This window comes from Oncorhynchus kisutch, linkage group LG24, assembly GCF_002021735.2.
Source record: "Oncorhynchus kisutch isolate 150728-3 linkage group LG24, Okis_V2, whole genome shotgun sequence".
Lineage (NCBI taxonomy): Eukaryota > Metazoa > Chordata > Actinopteri > Salmoniformes > Salmonidae > Oncorhynchus > Oncorhynchus kisutch.
The window spans coordinates 26,194,899-26,219,490 of NC_034197.2; the positions used below are offsets into that span (position 1 = coordinate 26,194,899).

The 24,592-nt window shown below is 41.9% G+C and overlaps 1 protein-coding gene across 1 annotated transcript; it reads right to left on the minus strand.

Annotated features, from left to right (window-relative positions):
• Positions 1-559: 559 nt before the first annotated feature.
• Positions 560-22,732, minus strand: LOC109868972 (cadherin-like protein 26). The gene is made up of 19 exons (XM_020458759.2): positions 22,640-22,732; positions 18,557-18,628; positions 18,364-18,456; positions 17,945-18,106; positions 17,618-17,765; positions 17,186-17,358; positions 16,380-16,508; positions 16,049-16,234; positions 15,385-15,662; positions 15,115-15,260; positions 14,711-14,938; positions 14,118-14,339; positions 13,626-13,756; positions 11,142-11,225; positions 8,235-8,303; positions 4,660-4,767; positions 4,425-4,457; positions 4,214-4,285; positions 560-2,151 (listed from the first exon to the last, which is right to left on the minus strand). The coding sequence occupies exons 1-19, from the start codon at positions 22,667-22,669 to the stop codon at positions 1,945-1,947; spliced, it is 2,571 nt and encodes an 856-aa protein (XP_020314348.1). The 5' UTR covers positions 22,670-22,732; the 3' UTR covers positions 560-1,944.
• Between the last annotated feature and the right edge of the window lie 1,860 nt (positions 22,733-24,592).

Sequence of the window (24,592 nt, forward strand, 5' to 3'; positions counted from 1 at the left end):
ACTTTGTCTGTAGCATCAACAAGAAGGTAGGGTCAGAGCATGTGCTATCAGCATGATTCAAACTCAGTTTGCTGAGGGATCATTAGAATGGGTTAGATATGGGTACAAATTTAGATCTTAATTTGAGCCAGTTTGCTATAGCAGGAAAATAATCCTGCAGTAACAGCAAATGTGCATTATTATGTGGATTATAATTAATGGCCATTTTTTGTAGGGGTTGATATATTCTTCATAAGAGAAAATCAAGTCTGAAATGTCAAAGTGGAAATGATGAACTTACGAAGCCTTTTTATTAAACCTCAAATACACTACACGTTTTAAGATATCCTGCAAAAGAGTGGGCAAATTAGTGCCAGGACTACACAAACAATGACGTTCTCCTATTCACATGAATTGTTACAGTGGGTGTGTCAGTTTTACAGAGAACACAAGGGGGTGTTCCAAGGAATCCATGTCATTGAAGTGATTTCATGTCATGTTTAGTGTGACTAACCTTGAAAACCGTTTAGGATCATAATGGTGTTTGTTGTGAGGTATGGCTGAGAGATACGGAGACACATTTCCATGATGTGCATACTTTAATCAAATTTGAAATATAAACAAAAACATTTTGATATATTGACTACTGATACATAGTGGACGTTAGCAGGGAGTAAAAGAGAAGCAAGTCAAAAATTTAAAAAAGACCAGTGCGCAAAAGTGAAGGAAACCAAGTCTAGTATTATACAGTGAACCTTTACGTTATGTTTAGGATACACAACAGCACAGCTTTGATTGCTCTTAAAGGTTTGGTGAGGGCAGGGCACACACTGGTTCCAGGCTCTCAGATTAGCCATGGTTAGGCATTGTCACTTTTCTGCAGATAGGTGATGATTCCAAAATAGCTATCAATTGTTCTCCTGAATCTGCTGTGTCCCAATTCTATACTACCAGATATCGTGTTGGATTCTACTCCATCGAGGTCAAGAAATTAGTTGAAAGCAACATGTGTAAATCATTATCCTAAACAGAGAGAGGTTATGAATTATCATTCGCACAATAGTAAAACTCCCACAGAGGTGATGTTGACGTTTCCATTCAAGTGTTGGCATCGAAGTTATCCCATTCTGGCTTAGCTCGTAGATCAAGAGATGATAAAGCTGCTGCTGAAAAGTACTGTGAAGCGTGATGATAAAAAACACATGAAACAACAAAACAACAGTGGTGGGAAAGTACCCAATTGTAATACTTGAGCAAAAGTAAAGTTACCTTAATAAAAAAGTACTCAAGTAAACGTGAAAGTCACCCAGTAAAATGTACGGATAGCCAGGGGTACACTCCAACACCCAGACATTATTTACAAACAAAGCATTTGTGTTTAGTGAGGTTGCCAGATTAAAGACCCTATCGATGACCAGGGGATGTTCTCTTGACAATTGTGTGAATTGGAAAATGTTCCTGTCCTGCCCAGCATTCAAAATGTAATGAGTTATTTTCTTTTGTAATGTATTGGAGTAAAAATAAAAGTTGTCAAAAAGTACTATAAAGTATTTATGCTCAAGTACTTACTTTACACCACTGCAAAACAATCACCATACAAACACACCCCGGCCCTGTCAAAACATAAATCCATAAATCCATCCGAGCATGATGTGGTTTATTCAGTGCAGTGATTAATTGTGTCTTCAGACATCCAAAATATCGAAAGTGTCTCTCCCAGTCCCTCCTTGTGTGGGTAAAAGCCAATCCAGCTTGGTTTTGGTCGGTATTTTTTTCCCCCTCTGTCGTATATGACGCAAAGCATGATCCAGAATCTCAATGGACGATGTTTGGTGTGTCCTCTTCTCCAGCTGATGGCTCTCACCCTATCAGTGTCGTAGAGCAGTTACGTTAGAACCATCTCCAGTCCCTGTCCAGCCAGTTGTGTGTGTTTGTGTTTGTGTTTGTGTTCATGTGTATGCGTGTCTACAGCCTGATGTTCCTCTCCTGCATGTCCTGCCGACAGATGCCCCCCAAGGTGTTGAACTTTGACCCCAGGTCCCCCAGGAACTCCAGGTTGTCATCTAGATTGTTTAGCGACAGCTCGTCCAGTGACTGGCACTTGCTGCCTGTCCCCTCGTAGCCATACCCGTAGGGTTGGTAGTCCACCTCGTCTCCAATCATATGCAGCTTCTGGAGATCCAATGTGTCAATGTTAGAAAAAAGTTATCTTAAATATTATATTATATTAATATTATATATTATATTATATATCATATTTGAATTAGATTCTACAAAATCTTATAAAACTCTCAATACTAGTAACTAAACAAGTAGGCTATTTATATGTAATAGATCCAATAGAGGGATACTTCTTACATTACAGAATTTGTATTAATGATAAGACAAATATTACCACCATTTGTTCTTGTTTTCAAGACCACATGGTGCATCACACACATCTTTACCTAAATGTCTCTCTCTGTTCCAACACCACAGGCTACTTACTGTATGTAACCTTTTCCACATGTCACCATGACACCATGCATGTCACATACAGTACCAGTCAAACGTTTGGACACACCTACTCATTCAAGGGTTTTTCTTTATTTGTACTATTTTCTACATTGTAGAATAGAGAAGACATCAAAACCATGACATAACACATATGGAATCATGTAGTAACCAAAAAAGTGTTAACCAAGGCAAAATCTATTGTATATTTGAGATTCTTCAAAGAAGCCACCCTTTGCCTTGATGACAGCTTTGCAAACTCTTGGAATTCTCTCAACCAGTTTCATGAGGTAGTCACCTGGAATGCATTTCAATTAAGAGGTGTGCCTTGTTAAAAGTTCATTTGGGGAATTTATTTCCTTCGTAATGCATCTGAGCCAATCAGTTGTGTTGTGACAAGGTAGGGGTGGTATACAGTGGGCTCCAGTGTAGCACAACGGTCTAAGGCACTGCATCTCAGTGCTAGAAGTGTCACTCCAGACCCTGGTTCGATTCCAGGCTGTATCACAACCGGCTGTGATTGGGAGGCCCATAGGGCGGAGCACAATTGACCCAATGTTAGGGTTTGGCCAGGGTGGGCCGTCACTGTAAATAAAAATGTGTTCTTAACTGACTTGCCTAGTTAAATAAAAAAATAAAACTGAAGATCACCCTATTTGTTAAAAGACCAAGTCCATATTATGGCAAGAACAGCTCAAATAAGCAAAGAGAAACGATAGTCCATCATTACTTTAAGACATGAAGGTCAGTCAATGCGGAACATTTCAAGAACTTTGAAAGTTTCATCAAATGCAGTCCCCAAAACCATCAGCCCTATGATGAAACTGGCTCTCATGAGGACCACCACAGGAAAGGCAGATCTAGAGTTGCCTCTGCTGCATAGGATAAGTTACCAGCCTCAGAAATCGGCAATTAACTGCAACTCAGATTTAAGCCCAAATAAATGCTTCACGGAGTTCAAGTAACAGACACATCTCAACATCAACTGTTCGGAGGAGACTGCGTGAATTAGGCCTTCGTGGTTGAATTGCTGCAAAGAAACCACTACTAAAGGACACCAATAAGAAGAAGAGACATGCTTAGGCCAAGAAACACGAGAAATGGACATTAGACTGGTGGAAATCTGTCCTTTGGTCTGATGAGTCCAAATTTGAGATTTTTGGTTCCAACCGCCGTGTCTTTGTGAGACGCAGAGTAGGTGAACGGAGGATGTCCGCATGTGTGGTTCCCACCGTGAAGCATGGAGGAGGAGGTGTGATGTTGTTGTGATGCTTTGTTGGTGACACTGTCTGTGATTTATTAAGAATTCAAGGCACATTTAACCAGCATGACTGCAACAGCATTATGCAGCAATGCACAATCCTATCTGGTTTGCACTTAGTGGGACTATAATTTGTTTTCAACAGGACAATGACCCAAAACACACCTCCAGGCTGTGTAAGGGCTATTTGACCAAAAAGGAGAGTGACGGAGTGCTGCATCAGATGACCTGGCCTCCACATTCACCCTATCTCAACCCAATTGAGATGGTTTGGGATGAGTTGGACCGCAGAGTGAAGGAAAAGCAGCCAACAAGTGCTCAGCATATGTGGGAATTTCTTCAAGACTGACTACCTCATGAAGCTGGTTGAGAGAATGCCAAGAGTGTGCAAAGCTGTCATAAAGACAAAGGTTGGCTACTTTGAAGAATCTCAAATATTAAATATATTTGAATTTGTTGAACACTTTTTTGGTCTCTTACCCGGTCTATGTGCTCTGAGATGTGCTGGTTTGACAGCAAGCCGAAGGAACGGGAATACCTCGAAGAGTTACTCTGAGGAGAGAGTGGAGAAAACACAAAAAAACAAACATGGATGATTGATGGAGGAACAACAGTGTATGTCGTGTGTATGTATGTGTCAATGGTGTGGTGTCAAGTCGACCACATCCTGATAGTGCACGGCAACACTTACCCTCATGGTATTGTTCCTGTTTGTAGTCTGGTACTGCAATTAGAAAATACACATTCATATTATAAGGATCGACTGCATTAATGCACCCACTTCACTGTATAAAACCTTGATAACCTGTAGTTAATCTGTAATAACCTGTATCTATACACCTGTCAAATCATACAGCACTATGGTAAAGAATTCATAAAAGGAGGGTTATGTTTCCCTCTAGTGGCTGCCTGGAGATGTCACTCACCATGCCCCGCCCACCCTGGCTTCTCAGAGTTCCGTTGGCCTCGCCCATTCTCTGGAATGTTCCCCCTCCTGAGAACCCTCCCTCTCCTGACGAGGACATCTGGGTGACCTGGGGAGAGATGGAGGTTGAGTTCTGAGACACAGGCGCTGCTGCTGGGACTGTACTGGATGGCCGCTGTTTTGCAAGCTCTGACCCAACTTCACTATTTTGTGATTCTTTTGTCATTAATTTTAACTTTATTTTCATGAAATGTATCCTCTATCATTTCTTACAACCGACAAGAACATTTGAACATCAGATCAGCAGTTAATTACCTAAATTCAGCCTTCATCTTCAACTCATCTGCCCTGAGCTCTTTTTGTAATTCCGACCCAATTTTTGGGATACGCAAGAGGAAACGCCGCCATTACAGAGGCAAGAGAGGAAGGATCCTGAAGAGTGTAAGGCAAAGGGAAAACCGGCCACCTCTTCCCTCTATTGTACTTTCCAATGTCACTTGATAATAATTTGCATCTAAAGTGATTCTCGAACTGCAATATTCTCTGCATTTCTGAAACATGGCTCTCGGTCTCCCTCACCACTAGGGGTGATAAAGTCGTTGACCACTGTTATTTTACCCACAAGCAAGCATACAAGGCCCTCCCTCATCCGCCATTCGGCAAATCAGATCATAACTCTGTACTCCTGCTTCCTGTTTACAAGCAGAAGTTCAAACAGAAAGTACCCGTGACACAATTCATTGAAAAATGGTTACAAGAATCAGAGAATATGCTACAGGACTACTTTGCTAGCGCTGATTGGAATATGTTTTGAGACTCCGCCGATAACATCAACAAGCTAACAACTTCCCTCACCGGCTTCATTAGGAAATGCATCGGCAAATTTGTCCCCACAGTGAAGGTTCGCTGCGTCCCCAATCAAAAGCCCTGGATTAACACTGAGGTTGGCGCTAAACTAAAGGATAGGGCTACCACAGACAGGGCTTTCGCAGCCAACCCCGAGGCTACGGCTGAGGACTGGAACAAGTACAAAAAGTCCTGCTATGTCCTCCGCAGAGTCATCAAACGAGCAAAAGGACAATATAGGAATAAGGGGGAATCATATTACACATGCTTAGATGCCCGCCGCATGTGGCAGTTGCTACAGTCCATTACGAATTACAAAGGAAGACCCAGCCGTAAACTGCCCAACATTGCCTCTCTATCAGACGAACTCATTGCATTTTATGTATGCTTCGAAAATACCAACATTGTGCCGGGTGTGAGGGCCGTCACCGAACCCAGATGATTGGGTGATATCGCTCTCAGAGGTCGACGTGACTAAAGTCTTTAATCAGGTCAACACTCACAAGGCCGCGGGGCCCGACAGTATTCTAGGGCGCATTCTCAGAGCATGTGCAGAACAGCTGGCAGGCATATTCACAGTAATTTTCAACCTCTCCCTGTTCCAGTCTGTAATCTCCACATGTTTTAAGATAACCACCATCACTCCTCTTCCCAAGAACTATAAGGCTTCATGCCAGAATGACTACTGCCCTGTTGCACTCACATTTGTAATCATGTGGTGGTTTGAGAGGCTTGTTATGGCACACATCAACTCCAATTTGTATACCGCACCAACAGATGCATAGATGACACAATCTCAATTGTACGCCACACTACCCTCACCCACATAGATAAAAGGAATACCTATGTGAGAATGTTGTTCATTGACTACAGCTCAGTGTTCAATGCCATTGTCCCCTCTAAACTCGTAACCAAGCTTACGACCCTGGGACTAAACACCCAGGTGGTGAGGGTAGGCAACATTACCTCTGCCACGCTGACCCACAACATGGGGGCCCCACAGGGGTGTGTGCTTAGTCCCCTCCTGTACTCCCTGTTCATCAACGACTGGTGGCTATGATTCCAACACCATCATCAAGTTTGCTGACGACACGATGTAGGTAGGCCTGATCTTCGGCATTGATGAGACAGCCTACAGGGAAGAGGTCAGTGACCTGGCACAACAATCCCTCAGCGTCAGTAAGACCAAGGAGTTGATCGTGGACAACAGGAAACGGGGGGCACACCCCCATCCACTTCAACAGGGCTGCAGTAGAGCGGGTGTCTAAATCACTCAGGACTTAAAATGTTGACAGTTCCTCTTCCACCTCAGGAGGTTGATAAGGTTTGGTATGTGCCCTCAAATCCTCTCAAAGTTCTACAGCTGTACCATTGAGAACACCTCGACTGGCTGCATGACTGCCTGGTATGGCAATAACACCGCCCTCGATCACATGGCGCTATAGAGGGTGGCATGAACAGCCCAGTAGGTCATTGGGGCCGAGCTCCCCGCCATCCAGAACCTCTATCAGGCGGTGTGAAAGGAAGGCCTGGAAAATCGTTGAAGACTCAAGCCACCCAAGCCATAGACTTTTCTCTCTACTTTCACACAGCAAGTGGTACCGGTGCATCAAGTCTGACACCAACAGGCTCCTGAACATCTTCTATTCCCAAGCCATAAGACTGCTAAATAGCTAACAAAGTAGCTAACTAAATGGCTACACGCACTATCTGAGTTAACCCTTGTCACACACACTGACACTCCAACACACGTAAACACTCACTCCATAGTTTGCTCACACACATACATTTATACTGACGCTACACTCACCCACTCATATCCAATCATAATTTACTCTGCTGCTACTCTGTTTATCATATATCCTGATGCCTAGTCATCTTACCCCTATACAGTACATATCTACTTCTAGTGATCCAGTATCCCTGCACATTGTAAATATGGTACTGGAGCTGACCCTGTATCTCGTATGCTTACTTACTTTCTCATGTTCTTCTTATTTCTTATTTTTATTTCTTGTGTGTTTTTGTTCTACTTTTTTATTTGTTTTAGTATTACATCGATATTGATTACTGCATTGTTTATAGTTTGCAAGAAAGGCATGTGACATCAAAACTTGAAAGGTTATATACATTTTAATGTAGACTGATGCCCTACTCCATCAGCTGACTGAATTGTGTACCACTGTTGTCACCACTATTTTGTTGCGTTAAGTATCTAACATGGTATGAGCATGTTAGATAATGACATAGTAAAAGGGAAAATGTGCAAAATGAAAGCATAACTGAGGATTACGAAGAGTTAAATTCTGTTATGTACACTGTGATGTAGTACCACTCAGTGTAGAACTACGGAAAGTATACCACTGAGACAGGTAGGGCATTTATCTTCACTCTTTGAAATGTCTCTCACAAATAGTTGACAGAGGTCAAATGCAATGCGTATCAGTGCTATTGACCAGTCAGGATAGTCCAACGGGGGCAAGCTAAATAAAACATCTCCTCCCTGAAACAATGTTTCCCACAGTTCAGATTGAGCTGTAGCCAGTGAACTGCAAGTATTTCACACTGCCCAAGTGGTTTGATGTAATGTGAGACTTCCATCAAGGTATTTAAAAACACATACTTTTAACAAAAAGTTTTAAAATAATGCATTCATGTTTGCATTGTGTGGACCTAAGGCTGATACCTCAATGCTTGAAAATTGTCATTGTCAGTAAGGATGTCACTCACAATGGTCCTCCCTGTGGTTCTGTACATCTCATTGGTCTCTTGGGTCATCTCATTAGTCTTCTGAGTAAACTGTCCAATCAGAGAGCAAGAATTAAGCACAGCATAAACAGCAGTTATTTAGACTGTGATCAAAGTGTTGTAGTAAGATGGTAGAAGATATAGTAACTAGTCTTGTTGTTGGTGGTGACAGAATTAAGAATATAATAATATTTACATTTGAGTCACTTAGCAGACACTCTTATCCATGCTGGTCCCCCGTGGGAATCAAACCCACAACCCTGGCATTGCAAGCGCCATGCTCTACTGTACCAACTGAGCCACATAATATGATATACAGGTATGTGGAGTAGAATTTCTCTAACCGTGGCAAATGAAGTGGTGTAGTACAGATGTAGGATCTTTATTTGATCCCCCTGTTGCAGGAGAACTTTTCACTTATAGTGTATTTGAGGTTTTAAAAGGCTTCGGAAGTTTGTAATTTCCACTGTGAAATTTCAGACTTGATTTTCCCTTACGAAAATCTATCAACCCCTACAAAACTGTCCATTAATTATAATCCACATAATAAATCACATTTCCTGTTGCTGCAGAATTATTTTCCTGCTGTAGCAAACTGGCTCAAATTAGAATCCTACTTCTGTAGCAGATAGAAAGGTAGGGACAAGTATATAATAGGTAGTTCTGTTCAAACAGTAGCACTATCTTACAGATAGGATACTTGGCTCCAACTCATTCTCCATGGGCAAGCATATGATACATATTGCTTGTAAATCCCTAAATCTTAGGAAACTATCATTTAATGTTACATTATATATACAAAAGATATGTGGACACTTCAAATTAGTGGATTCAGATATTTCAGTCACACCCGTTGCTGACAGGTGAACAAAATAGAGCACACAGCCATGCAATCTCCACAAACAAACATTGGCAGTAGAATGGCCTGACTGAAGAGCTCAGTGACCTTCAACATGGCACCGTCATAGGATGGCACCTTTCCAACAAGTCAGTTTGCCAAATTTCTGCCCTGCTAGAGCTTCCCCCGGTCAAATGTAAGTGCTGTTATTCTGAAGTGTAGGAGCAACAACAGCTCAGCCGCGAAGTGATAGACTACACAAGCTCACAGAACGGGACTGCCGAGTGCTGAAGCGAGTAGCACGTAAAAGATGTCTGTCTGTTGCAACACCCACTACCGAGTTCCAATCTGCCACTGGAAGCAATGTCAGCTCAATAACTGTTCATCGGGAGCTTCATGAAATAGGTGTCCATGGCCGAGCAGCCGCCCACACAAGCCTAAGATCACCATGCGCAATGCCAAGCGTCGGCTGAAGTGGTGTAAAGCTTGCTGCCATTGGAGTCTGGAGCAGTGGAAATGTGTTCTCTGGAGTGATGTATCACGTTTCACTTTCTGGCAGTCCGGTGGACGAATTTGGGTTTGGCGGATATCAGGAGAACGCTACCTGCCCATGCATAGTGCCAACTGTAAAGTTTGGTGGAGGAGGAATAATGGTCTGGGGCTGTTTTTGATGGTCCGGGCTAGGCCCCTTAGTTCCAGTGAAGGAAAATCTTAACGCTACAGCATACAATTACATTCTAGATGATTCTGTGCTTCCAACTTTGTGGCAACAGTTTGGTGAAGGCCATTTCCTGTTTCAACATGACAATTCCCCCATGCACAAAGTGAGGTCCATACTGAAATGATTTGTCAAGATCGGTATGGAAGAACTTGACTGGCCTGCACAGAGCCCTAACCTCAACTCCATTGAGCACTTTTGGGATGAATTGGAACACCGACTGCGAGCCAGGCTTAGTCGGCCAACATCAGTGCTCGACCGCACAAATGCTCTTGTGGCTGAATGGAAGCAAGTCCCCTGCAGCAATGTTCCAACATCTATTGGAAAGCATTCCCAGAAGAGTGAAGGCCGTTATAGCAGCAATGGCGGAACCAAATCCATATTAATGCCCATGATTTTGGAATGAGATGTTCAATGAGTAGGTGTCCACGTACTTTGGACATGTAGTGTATGTCAGTCAGCGCCCTTCTAAATCTTCTGAATCTCACTGATGTGGTCCACCGGGCCTACTTCACCATGCACGCTGTGTCCTACACAATCCAATACACTCAATATCTTAGTGCATACTAATTCGCCCCATAATATCCGTACACTCTATACATCTCTGGTACACACTACTTAGATGTGGCCTATACTTAGCTCTTTAGTAGTCACATCTGTACTGTATTCTATAATTAATATTCACCCTTAACAAAATGCAAGTCTCCTCCAAGACTTGTAAGCAAATGTTTAGGTTTCTAAAAGCACATTTTACAGTGGAACTGCCACCTGTTCTGGGCGCTCTAACACATTCTTTGAGCAGATGAGTCATCTTCCCTGCACAGTCAGCCTTACCATATAAATGTGGTTTGGAGAATGTGGTCAGTGTTGTAGGCTTACTCACTCTGCATGTGGCACATGTTCTCATGAGTCACACCAAAATCATGGATGTGATCTCTTTAACTCTCTCATTGGTACTACAGAAACTAAATGATGCTAATAGTGACCGAACCTGCTTCATTCAGTGATTACCATACATACAGTACGTTTTAGAGGGAAGCACACACCCTACACAGAAACCACTAATTACCTGTAACTGTCGTGATATTAATTCCTTTCCCCTCCATCATATGACACCTCACACACTCTCACACGCTCTCTCACACACTCTCACACAACTCCATCTAACCGTGCAGAATACACCCACAGACACGACATTGAAAAATCTCAGACCCTGTGTTGACCATAGACTGTTTTTTGTCTTTTTAAATAAGGGTTGTGACATGGAAAAATATGAGTTACAGAAAGAATGAAAAAGAAGACAAGAAGAAAGTAAGAATAGTGGCCAGTTTACCGGTATGCCTGGGGTGGCCTGCTTCATTCCATCTATCACTTCCCTGTTAGGAGTGGTGGGGGTCAGGATCAACATGGGCTCACCCTAAAAGGTAGGGACAGGAGGAGAGGGAGAGAAGAAAAAAAGGAGGATATGGGTATAAGAGCGGAAGAGAGGAGACAGGAGAGGTAAGTAGAGAGGATAAGAAAAGAACAAGAGTTTATGATTGCAGAGGAGAGGAAAGAGAAAAGAGATGAGGAGAGGAAAGAGATGAGAAGAGGAAAGATGAGGAGAGAAAAGAGGAAAGATATGAGGAGAGGAAAGAGAAAGAGATGAGGATAGGATAGAGATGAGGAGAGAAAAGAAGAAAGAGATGAGGAGAGGAAAGAGATGAAAGAGAAAAGAGAGGAAAGAGATGAGGAGAGGAAAGAGGAAAGAGATGAGGAGAGAAAGGAGATAAGGAGAGAGAAAAGAGATGAGGAAAGATATGAGGAGAGGAAAGAGAAAAGAGATGAGGAGAGAAAAGAGATAAGGAGATGAGGAGAGGAAAGAGGAAAGGAGATGAGGAGAGGAAAGAGGAAAGAGATGAGGAGAGAAAAGAGATGAGGAAAGAGACGAGGAGAGGAAAGAGAAAAGAGATGAGGAGAGGAAAGAGATGAGAAGAGGAAAGAGATGAGAGAAAAGAGATAAGGAGGAGAGGAAAGAGGAAAGAGATGAGGAGAGAAAATAGATGAGGAGAGGAAAGAGGTGACGAGAGGAAAGAGATAAGGAGATGAGGAGAGGAAAGAGATGAGGAGAGGAAAGAGATGAGGAGAGAAAAGAGATGAGGAGAGGAAAGAGAAAAGAGATGAGGAAAGAGACGAGGAGAGGAAAGAGATGAGGAGAGAAGAGGAAAGAGACGAGGAGAGGAAAGAGATGAGGAGAGAAGAGGAAAGAGATGAGGAAAGAGAAAAGAGATGAGGAGAGGAAAGAGATGAGGAGAGGAGAGGAAAGAGAAGAGGAAAGAGAAAAGAGATGAGGAGAGGAAAGAGATGAGGAGAGGAGAGGAAAGATAAGAGGAAAGAGAAAAGAGATGAGGAGAGGAAAGAGACAAGAAGAGGAAAGAGATGAGGAAAGGAAGAAGAAAAGAGATGAGGAGAGAAAATGAACATTGAAAGTTATTACAAGATGAAACATCATGTCAGACTACAAACTGTTCATATACCAGAGGAAGAATACCTGTCTTGCCAACAGTAAAAACATGTCTTACCCAGACTCAATGACAACAATAACATGACTAGGGTTTCAAAGCTACTGGTGATTTACCAAATCTACCAGAATCTTCAGTAATTTTGGTTATTTACAGAACATCTATGGCAACCTATTGTAACTTTGGTCAATTATACTTGAATAACTTAAATGTATATATATTTTATATATCTGTGTCAATATCATCCATGAGTATCTAGTAGATAGACCATATGTTTCAAAAGAAAATAGCCCAATTCATGAATAAAGCATCTAACTAACATGGCATTATTTTCAATTACCTCTGAAACTCTTCAACTATTGACTTTTTCACAACTGCCACCAGTTTGACGCCAAAACATTGACAACAAATACATATTGACATAATAAAATAACTACATACTGACATAGTAAAATAACTACATACTGACATAGTAAAGTAACTACATACTGACATAATAAAATAACGAAATACTGACATAGTAAAATAACTACATACTGACATAGTAAAATAACTACATACTGGCATAGTAAAATAACTACATACTGACACAGTAAAATAACTACATACTGACATAATAAAATAACTACATACTGACATAGTAAAATAACTACATACTGACATAGTAAAATAACTACATACTGACATAGTAAAATAACTACATACTGGCATAGTAAAATAACTACATACTGACACAGTAAAATAACTACATACTGACATAATAAAATAACTACATACTGACATAGTAAAATAACTACATACTGACATAGTAAAATAACTACAAGTGTGTAAAATATATATAAAGGATATTTCATGCTGAAACCCTCATATTAAACACCAATGGTATTCACTAAGTTGATGGTTTATATTTAGGATGATGTTTTACAGCTTTGTCATTCTATTTTTTATTTTAAAATAATCTTGTTTAATTATGACATATTTTACATGTGATAAGGCCACACAGAGTGCCATAGATAGTTACAGACACCTGTGATATTCTGAAGTACCCAAGAAGGCCGCGAGATGTCTTGTGATAGATAACATAACATCTGTGAAAGACACACAAATTCTGGTAGTTTACTGGTAAACTTAGAACGTTTCCATTATTAATATACCCTCCCTTTGCAACCCTACACATGACAGCTCAGTAAGTGATTGTATTGTACACTCCTGTCTTTGTGCTGAACACCCAGACACATAACTTAATGTATACATTCGGCACAAATACTGTAGATATACATGCACGCATGCACGTGAACATATACACCCACACACACCTTGCATGCACTGCCCCCTGCCTCCTCGTTGTATTTGATGAGAGTCTGGTTGCCCTCTTCTTGCAGGTTGAGGGGGAGGTGTGTGAACGTCTTACCGCCACACTCACACAGCAGGAGGAAAAGCAGTAGCACTGGGAGAGGGACATACAACCACAGTCACCACTAACAGTCATATCTCATAGCATTTTACCATACAAAAACGAATGGATGTTTAGTCATGTTTTTATAACTTTTCATAGCATGCTGTATCACTGCTATCTATCAACATGTTTTAATTACAATAATGCATCAAAGGTTTGCTCTCAATTTGATAGATGTGATTTAGTTTAGACTGAATTGGTGTCTCTTTTCATTTTTTCCACTCTGAATTTCAGGCCACAAGCACTAAGTTCTACGAGTGTCTGAGTAACTAACTTACTGATTACCCTTCTACTCTATAACTATCCCTTATCCCTATATACAGTACTCCATTCCTATTCCCTTCTAACTCACGTAATAGGAGCAGCAGTCCAGCCAGCAGTAGTCCTATAGCGGCAGGGCCCAGGCTGGAGCTCCGGGGGAGAGAGGCCCTACACTTGTCTCCTTTCCCACAGTCACACACTATCACCTGGACAATGTCATGTGCCTCCTGGCTTTGCTGGTCGAGGATCACCAGAGGCACCGTGTAGTTACCGTATGGCAGGGTCTTCAGACTGACCAGACCCGCCTCCATACCTGACCACCGGGGGGAGAGCAACGGAGAGTGGTGAACGGAGAGGAAAAGAAGGTAGGAGGTTAATTAAGCAATAAGTCCTGAGGGGGTGTGGTACATGGCCAAAATACCATGGCTAAGGGCTGTTCTTACGCATGACTCAACCCAGAGTGCCTGGATACAGCCCTTAGCTGTGGTTTATTGGCCGTAAGGACCTGGCGTCTGAGTAGTGGTATTTTCTAGGTTAGCAGGTTGTATGGAGATAGTAGTTGTATAAAAGCAGTGCTTTGGTGTGTGGGTGTGTGTGTGTCCGTGCGTGTGTGTGTGTGTGTGTGTGTGTGTGTGTGTGTGTGTGTGCGTGCGTGTGTTTATGGGTGTGTGTGATTCTGCTGACCATTGGCAGGGTCCAGTTTCCAGTGGCTCTTCAGTGTTTTGTCTCCATTGTCCACTCCCAGGGAGAAGGAACAGGGGCATCCAAAGGGAGGTTTGTCCTTGTCTTCTACTGGCACAATCACTTTGTTACCACACATAACCAGCTCCTTCTCCACCAAAGAGGGTGTGTTATCATTGATATCCCCCAGGTGAACCAGAATGGTGCCTGTAGCTGTGGCAGGAGGTTTGCCTGAGAAAGGAAGAGATTCTTTAAATACTTTATTATGCTCAATAGCATATACTGTACATATGCATACGTACGTACACACACAGCTACATGCATGTTCACACGCACACAGGTGCACACGCAGGCACACACACAAACACTCACACACAGACACAGACAAACGCACACCTCGCACTAACCGTCATCTATGGCATGGATTAGGATAGTGTATATGTTGTCTTTGTTGACGTGAGGTGACTCCCGGTCCATCTTCTTCACTGTGGTAACCGCTCCTGTCTTGTTATCTATGGTGACCCAGCCTGCTGGGTCCTCAACTAACTCATACCTGGTCAGGACATGGATGGGACAGATAGATGCTTACTTTGAATGCATACTGTACATACAAAATAAGTTGTGGTAATCAATTTCACAACCCAGGTGAATCTGAGTCATCACATGTTGCCACCTACCTGATTTTTCCCACATCTGAGTCAACGTCAGTGACCTTGGGCGTGTACAGCACCTTCCCTGTCACCTCCTCCTCCTTCACGTACACGTCTACCACCTTTTTGTCAAACTCCGGGGGGTCGTTCACGTCAATCACCTTCACCGCCACGTTCACTGTCTGGGGGAGTGCGGTCAGGGTTTTAGGGGAGTTGGGCCCTCCTGAGCCACACACAAACAGAGGCTCCTCGTTCTCCACGGCGATCTCCACGTTGGTCACCGTCGTCTTCTCAAAATCCTTCCCCTGGGAAATGTAGTCAATAAGTCAATACAGAACAAAAATTTTAAAAACTACTTGGAACTAATACTATCTTAATTTGACCAGTTTCTCACAGCAGGAAAGTAATCCTGCAGCAACAAGACATGTGAGTTAATATGTGGAGTATAATTAATGGTCATTTATGTAGGGGTTTATACATTTTTCATCAGGGCAAATCAAGTCTGACATTTTAAGGTGGAAATTACAAACTTTTGAAGCCTTTTTAAACTTTGAATACACTAGAAGTTTGTATTTACTGTTGTGCAGGAAAATGATCTGCAACAACAGAGTGATCAAATTAAAATGGCATATCTGTAAGTGACGTTGATGCTCAGAACCTTGTATAAGGTCATAAGGTCAAACAGACTCACCTTGATGACACTCAGTATACCCTCGTTGGTCTTGGGGTCGGTCTCAATGTTATAGTTCCCTTCCTCGTTCCCCTTCACAATGGAGTAAACAGCCCGCCATGCGGGGGTGTTGGGGGTGTCTGCATCAGTCACAGCCACTCGGAGTATCTCCCTATTGGACTCCATCTCCATAACCTGAGTATTGTACTGCACAGAAAGAAGGTAAAGTAAATATTTGTGTTTCACAAATTACTTAAGACATGTTCACTCAATCAATCAGTTGATCAATTGATCAATCAACCAACAAATCATTGAATCAGTCAATCAACCAGTCAACCAACTTGGAACTTACAGTCTTATTTTTGAACACTGGCTGGTGAGTGTTGGAGTCCATTATGTGGAGGTTGACCACTGCAGTTGAGGACAGGGCTGGTTTCCCATGATCCTTAGCTTCAACAGTCACTTTATACATCTTTACTTTCTACATGAAGAACAAAATAAATTAAATATTGATTCCACCATTTTAAAATACAGATTAATATACATATTAAGAACACCTTTGTAATATTGAGTTACACCCCCTTTTTTCCCTCAGAACAGCCTCAATTCTTTGGGGCATGGGCTCTAAAAGGTGTTGAAAGTGTTCAACAGGGATGCTGGCCCATGTTGACTCCAATGCTTCCCACAGTTGTGTCAAGTTGGCTGGATGTCCTTTGGGTGGTGGACCATTCTTGATACACACAGGAAACTGTTGAGCATGAAAAACCCAACAGCATTGCAGTTCTTGACACAAACCGGTGCACCTGGCACCTACTACCTTACCTCATTCAAAAAGGTGCTTAAATATTTTGTCTTGCCCATTCACTCTCTGAATGGCACATACACAATTCATGTCTCATTTGTTTCAAGGCTAAAACATCCTTCTTTAACCTGTCTCCTCCACTTCATCTACACTGATTGAAGTGGATTTAACAAGTGACATCAATAAGGGATCATAGCTGTCACCTGGATTCCCCTGGTCAGACTCCCCATGTCATGTTCATAATGTTTTGTGTATTTGTGCGTGGGTGTGTTTGTGCGTGGGTGCGTCAAGTGGGTGTGTGTCTGTGCATGTAATGGCTTGTCTGAGTGTGTGTGTGTGTTGTAGTGGAATCTCACGTCGTAGTCAAAGCAGCCGGTGAAGATGAGCTGGCTCATCTTGGTGCCCTCCACCTGCTTCAAGTTGATCTGGGGCTCAGCTGGCTCCTGAGACAACACCCTTAAACTGATGGCGGAGTTCTCTGTCTTCGCCTCATCCCTGTCCTTGACTATCAGAGGCACTGGCAGATAGCCTAAGACGGGGAGACGAGGGCAGGAGGGGAAGATCAGGAAGGATGAGGAGAAATATTGGGGAAGAGGAGAGAAGAGGAGAGAAGGGGAAATTAGTTCCCCTTTACATGTTCTCTCTGCTCAAAAAGAGCACCCACTTGCCACTTGATTTCTCAGCCGAACGCAATGACTGATTGGTTCTTGTGCGAACAGTCTAGTTAAGTATATTTTGTGCAAGGCCTATATGCAGGCATATGATTTACAGCCTTTCTGTGTACTGACCCTCTGGTAAACTTTCTTTCACACTGGCTTTCATGACAAGGTTCTCAAAGTAAGGCTCATTGTCATTGATGTCCTTAATCGCCACGTCGAACCCCAGAGTCCTGTCCACGGGATTACCAGTCTCCTTGTCCATGATGTCAAAATTAATCTGTAGGAAATAATATTATGATTGTCAATTTATTATTGTCATTTATGTTTAGATATTCTTTTTGGTGAAGATAGTTTTATCTCTCTGTTCTGTAGTTTATCTGTGGTTTTATATTTTATCTGTCTGTTCGTCCGTCTGTCTGTCTGTCCGTCCTTCTGTCTGCGTGTGTTGATGCTCACGTGAAAGAAGGGGTATTTCTCCCTGTCGATGGGCTTGTGTACAGAAACTACTCCGTCCGTTTCGCCGATGGAGAACACGCCCATCGGTTCCTCGGTCACTCCGGTTCCACTTATTCGGAACTGGTAGTTGTTTATGAGCATTGGTGTTCTATCGTTGAATATCTGGAAAGACAGCCTTGTTTATGAGCATTGGTGTTCTATCGTTGAATATCTGGAAAGACAGCCTTGTTGATGAGCAGTTTGCAGTGCTATGAATACTGGATCCCTGGTTTAGGAGAAGCCCAAAATGGGTCCAGGGTTTACAGTATGACTTACTACAGAGTTATGTTGGAAGCAACTGTTCTTCTGATGAATGACTATTAGACTATTTATGTGCCCAGTGCTTTTGTACCTTGTTTGGTGGTGTATGATGTTTTTACCTGTGTGGCTATCTTGGGAAAAGGTCCAGGGTCCTCCTCCACTAGCTCAATGGTGGACAGGACCCACCTTCTTTTGGAACGCACCAGCAGCTCCTTTAGGAAAGGGGATGAGGGCCATTGTACTTCTTTCTTTAAACTCAAAAATGTATTTCAAATTGTTCTCTCTTTTTTTCTGGAAATGCCCATGACATACCCGCTTTTCCCGCTTGTTCATTGTATAGTTGCCAGTATCGTGTGCCAGTGCTAATGCAACCATGATTGAGACCTGATGACATAAACAGTGCAAACATGCAATTAGAGAGAATATATGTGTGCATAGTAAAAAAATTAAATACATAAAGATGAAGGTGTGGTTCATCCAGTCATATTCCCACCCTGTGTTCGATCCAATAGCCTGCAGGTGAGTCATTGCAGGTGACAGACATCTGGGAGACATGATCTCTCTCTCTCTCTCTCTCTCTCTCTCTCTCTCTCTCTCTCTCTCTCTCTCTCTCTCTCTCTCTCTCTCTCTCTCTCTCTCTCTCTCTCTCTCTCTCTCTCTCTCTCTCTCTCTCTCTCTCTCTCTCTCTCTCTCTCTCTCTCTCTCTCTCTCTCTCTCTCTCTCTCTCTCTCTCTCTCTCTCTCTCTCTCTCTCTCTCTCTCTCTCTCTCTCTCTCTCTCTCTCTCTCTCTCTCTCTCTCTCTCTCTCTCTCTCTCTCTCTCTCTCTCTCTCTCTCTCTCTCTCTCTCTCTCTCTCTCTCTCTCTCTCTCTCTCTCTCTCTCTCTCTCTCTCTCTCTCTCCCTCCATTTGTATAGACATAATGAAAAAAAACACAGATTATACCTAATGAATCATCCAATGAGGTAGCCTAGTGGTTAATAGCATTGGGCTAGTAACCAAAAGGTTGTGTGTTTGAATCCCTGAGCTGACTAAGTGAAAGATCTGTTGATGTGTCCTTAAGCAAGGCACTTATCCCTAATTGCTCTGAATAAGACTGTCTGCTAAATTACTCAAATGTACATTTAATTAGAAGGAAAACTAAGAGGTGGACACTTGTAGTTGGTCAAGGGATGGTCAAATTGAAAAGTTGCACCACAAATTAACAAATTAAAAAGCTGAATAATATGTTTATTCAGGGTCAGGCATTAAACGTTTGAGAATGTGGGGCTACACCCCAATGAAGGCTGTCACATTGACAGTTTTGGCTCAGTCCAGTAAAGAAGTTCAGAGTGAAAACGCAATTCGATAGATCTGTGACCGATTAAATTCTGGAGAATGTTACAAAGTAGGACGTGAAATGAGGGCACTTGCATTCTCACCACCACGGCCTCTGATAAAGACTTCAGGTTTATTCATCCTCCAGAAGCCCTGCATACTCAGCTATCAACACCCATTCAATGATGTCCCAATTATCATGGGAGATTTTCAAAGTCACTATTGATTCAAAGCTCAGTGAACTCCCTACATGCTCAGACTGGTCGTTTTAGTAGAGAGTAGTTTTGCATTAACATTCCAAGAAAGTTATTTAGCATATTTCAGTAAGTGATGCTTACGCCTGACATGATTTTCAACGGAAAGTCTAGTTGAAAAAAGTTCACCAGATAATACCAGTTTGCAAGCTAGATTCAGCTAGCCTACAGTACAGCTAGCTAATTTCTCTGAGGTGATTCGGCTAGCTAGACAGCTAATATGGACATAATCAGCTTTGTAAAACTTGGATGAACTTGACTGATGCTCCAACAGACAGAAGCAGAGATTCGAAGACTAGGGAAAATAGTCTCTTCCCATCAGTTGTTGATGTTTTGATTTGTAGTCTACTGGCCTGAAGCACACTTCGCAGCTGAATCTAAAATAATAGGCATCCTTGCACACTCACTTAAAACCTCTTAAGGATCCGCCCCTTTTTTCAATTTTCGCCTAAAATGACAGACCCAAATCTAACTGCCTGTAGCTCAGGCTCTTTAGCAAGGATATGCATATTCTTGGTACCACTTGAAAGGAAACACTTTGAAGTTTGTGGAAATGTGAAAGGAATGTAGGAGAAAAAAACAAACATTTTTTGTGTATTTTTTTGTACCATCATCTTTGAAACGCAAGAGAAAGGCCATAATGTATTATTCCAGCCCAGGTGCAATTTGGATTTTGGCCACTAGATGGCAGCAGTGTATGTGCAAAGTTTCAGAATGATCCAATTAACCATTTAATTTCTGTTCAAAATGTTGTATCAAAACTGCCCAAATATGCCTAATTTGTTTATTAATAACTTTTCATGTTCAAAACTGTGCACTCTCCTCAAACAGTAGCATGCTATTATTTCACTGTAATAGCTACTGTAAATTGGACAGTGCAGTTAGATTAACAATAATTTAAGCTTTCTGCCAATATCAGATATGTCTATGTCCTGGGAAATGTTCTTGTTTCTTACAACCTCATGCTAATCTTATTAGCTTACGCCAGCTCAACCGTCCCGTGGAAGGGACACCGATCCCGATGAAGTTTTCAAGACAATGTCAATCAGATGGCAATGAAATCTCCCATTTGTCCAAAGTGTAATGGGTATATGCCTATATGTAGCCTAACTGAACATCAACAGCACCAGGTAGCCTAGTGGTTAGAGTGTTGGGCCAGAAACCAAAAGGTTTCTAGATTGAATCCCTGAGCTGACAAAGGAAAAATCTGTTGTTCCGCCCCTGAACAAGGCAGTTAGCCAACTCTTCCTAGGCCGTCATTGTAAATAAGAATTTGTTCTTAACTGACTTGCCTCGTTAAATACAATGAAAAGCCCCAGCTAACACACCTGACTCCAATAATCAACTAATCAGGATCTTCAGTTAAAAATGCAATTAGTTTAAGTCAGGTGTGTTTGCTAGGGATGGAGAAAAGTGTGACACCAATCAAGCCCTGAGGACTGGAATTGCCCAGGACTGCCTGGAGGGTTAAAACCCCTGGTAGGTATTTTGTGCCATTGTTTATAAGGTAGGCTAGATATACTAAAAACCTTTCAACATTCAGAGAGAAAACACTCAAAGCATTGCAGAGTGGCATACTAATGTTATAACATGATATATTGCACCCAGATGACACTTCTGTGATCAATATTTCAGGTATGTTTACATTTATACCAGGGGTTGGAACCGGTTCATAGAACAGAACCGAAAATCAGAAAATACATTTTTTTGAGGAACATTACCAGAACCGAGAACAAAAGTGATCTATATTGTTCAGAACTGTTATTTTAAAGCATGGGAACAGGTTATAATGTTGTTTTACACTCTGGACATTTTTTTTCCAATCCCACAAAAAAAACACAACAAAGCGCCTATGCAAAACCCTCACTGTCACTCAGAAATGTGTCTGCCTGCTGAAAATCTTTGCTAGTGTGTGTGTGTGTGTGTGTGTGTGTGTGAAGCCCACCTGCCCCTCCCTCTGAAGCATGCATAGGGTACTGTAGCTATTGACGTTACAGGCGTGATTCAGACATTAGGGAGAGATTTTAATTAGAGAGCAATGGATACACTTTTTCAATGCCAGTTAACAATATTATAGTTATCACGTTTCACATTGTATTTATCAACTACAAAAAGGTAAGAAGTGTTTTTATTTGAATTCTGGTGTTGCTCCACACATACAATCTTGTTAGCTAGCTAGCTTATTAGCTAGCTCTGATCTAGCTCTGGAAAACTCTAGGTGACATTATGTGTAATGTAATGGATCTGAGATTCATGATCAAGAGCTAGCTCTGGTCCAACATTAGTTAAGCCAACTCTCTGAAGTTCAAAGACATTCAAAGTTCCTCCATAGAAGCCGATCCTCCGTAGGTATAATTCTGTGGGTCTAATTCAGATAATGCCTGTCATAACAACAAGATGCCCAGTGCTTCATGCCAAGAGCTCTCTTCATCCTCAAAATGTAGGTCGCATGTCGCACCCTACACTACACTTCCAAGAACAATGCATGTACATAGCTAGCCCGCTCCACAGCAAGCTACTCTATCCATTGGTGAAGCAATTTAATGTCAAGCTAAATGTAAAAAAAATGTTTTTTTAAAATTGAGATTTAAAAAGGAACAGAGAGGAACAATATTAACCATGACTTATTTTGGGTCGAAACGTTTCAGAACTTTATTTTGCTGGTCAGAACAGTGAAACTGAACACAAAAAATTAGGGTTCTGTTCAGAACGAAACGATTGGAAAATAATTTTAGTTCCAACCCCTGGTTTAGACAAATGTGCCTATTTTGTCAATGCTAATCTACTTTAGCACAATTAATTCTGTAGAAGATGGTTTTGTACTCACTATCAGCTGAAGCAAGGACAACTTCCCCATTTTGGACCGTTCCCGCTTGATATCCTCTGGGTGAATGTCAACAACTCAGCTTGAGACACTTATGTGAGGGATGTATGTGAGGGACGGCCCACTATCCCTCCAGGCAGAACAGGCGTGTTTGATCCTGTGTGCGTGTGTGTGTGTGTGTACATTATCAGGACCCTAATGTGCTAACAAATCACCAGAATGTCCTAACAAGGTAGGAAAACAAGAAGATTTTAGAAAATTCTTAACTTTTATCATGTTCTGAATGAGTTAAAATGCTATTTTAGGCTTAAGGGTTACACTCTTAGAAAAAAAGGTGCTATCTAGAACCTAAAAGGGTTCTTTGGCTGTCCCCATAGGAGAACCCTTTGAACAACCCCTTTTGGTTCCATGTAAAACACTTTCCACAGAGGGTTCTACCCACTGTTCTCTCTAAGCTGTTCGCTGCACAGGACTGCGCGGGACTGCCCAGGCAGAGAAGAACCAGAGTGAACTTCAGTCCACTAGAGATTTCCCTGTTAGTTAACACTATCAACGTTTCCCTTTACTGTGGGAATTGTGATCGAATCAACGCAATATTAGCCACTTTCAATGCAACATACTGAAACAAAACTAACTATGCATTTGTTGTAGGCAGAATGCAGTGGAGAGTAGGATTCTATTGCATTGACAGGCACTACTCAGGCCCATACTCTTCTACACAGACCTGTGCGTCATAACCAGTCAGAGCTGCAGTACGCCTATATGCAAATAGACCAGTGCAATGTGCTGTATGGATCTGTGCCCTTCAGCGGTTGTAATTAGATGAGCTTGTTTTGAGATCAAAGAGAGAGCTACATGTAGCGACGTGAGCACATTTGTACATTTGTTCATATCCTTTGCTTGTAAGTGATTTATTAGCTCCGGTACAGATAATGTGTAGTCAGCAATGGAGGAGTGATTACCTCCTACAAGAGCACAAAACATGTGCATTTCTAGACATTGTTGACCAATAAAATTGATAAAAATTCTAAATTAATTTACCTTTCGTCTCTCTGTGTCAATTAGCATGTGGCTGAATCTCACAGGAGAAATCATCCGAGTGAGGGAAACAGTGCCCCTCTGTCTCAGTATGTGTAGCCCATGTATCTGATGCTATCTGGAACAAAAGAGAATGACATGTTGCCGCCATAGCATTTGATTGATTGATGCTAGCAAGCATTTGGCCTCCCTTGATAATTTTTCAAAATAAAATAATTAGCCAATCAGCGTTGAGCTGAGCTCAATTGTGGGTTGTCCTGGCACAGAAAAATGCCCCCCAAGGAAAGTCAGTTTGGATTTGCCTTACACCAATCAAGTCACATCCTAAGCTAAGCGTCATCGTTGTCAGTCAAACGTGTCTGTTTCTGGTCTGCTTGTGTTGATGTCCTGCAGTAGCTAGCTTGCTAAATCAGCCCTTTCCTAAGCCATGGATGGAGATTGGATTTGGACTTGGGGTTTTGACTGAATTCTCTGTACAGTCCAATGATTATGAAGGCGATTCTGATCTAACCATTAATTAATATATTGAGCCACTGGTCTGTGATGATTTAATTTCAATATGTAGCCTTAACTAGCTAGCTAACTTAGCTGATTCCTTTTTGCCCATGCATTTTTAGCAAGGTAGCCTATGAAAACTAAAACTAAAAGAGTACTGTATGACAGAACCATAAACCATTTTGCAAACATGAAAGAAAGGAGAATGGCATTGGCATTCAACTAATCTACAAGTAGGGTGAGTCAACATTATTTTGTTTAACTTGCGCATGCATGCAAGCACGAACACACACACACAGACAGAAATCAGTACCATTGCAAGCCACATGATACAGTGCATTCTGAAAATATTCAGACCTCTTGACTTTTTCCACATTTTGATACGTTACAGCCTAATTCTAAAATTGATTCAATTAATTGTGT

Coding starts and splice junctions, on each gene's coding strand:
- LOC109868972 (XM_020458759.2), bottom strand. CDS start 22,669: ATGGGGAAGTTGTCCTTGCTTCAGCTGATA. Junction 18,629..22,639: donor TGTCCTTGCTTCAGCTGATA/GTGAGTACAAAA, acceptor TTATGTCATCAG/GTCTCAATCATGGTTGCATT. Junction 4,458..4,659: donor GCCAGGGTGGGCGGGGCATG/GTGAGTGACATC, acceptor TTCTAATTGCAG/TACCAGACTACAAACAGGAA.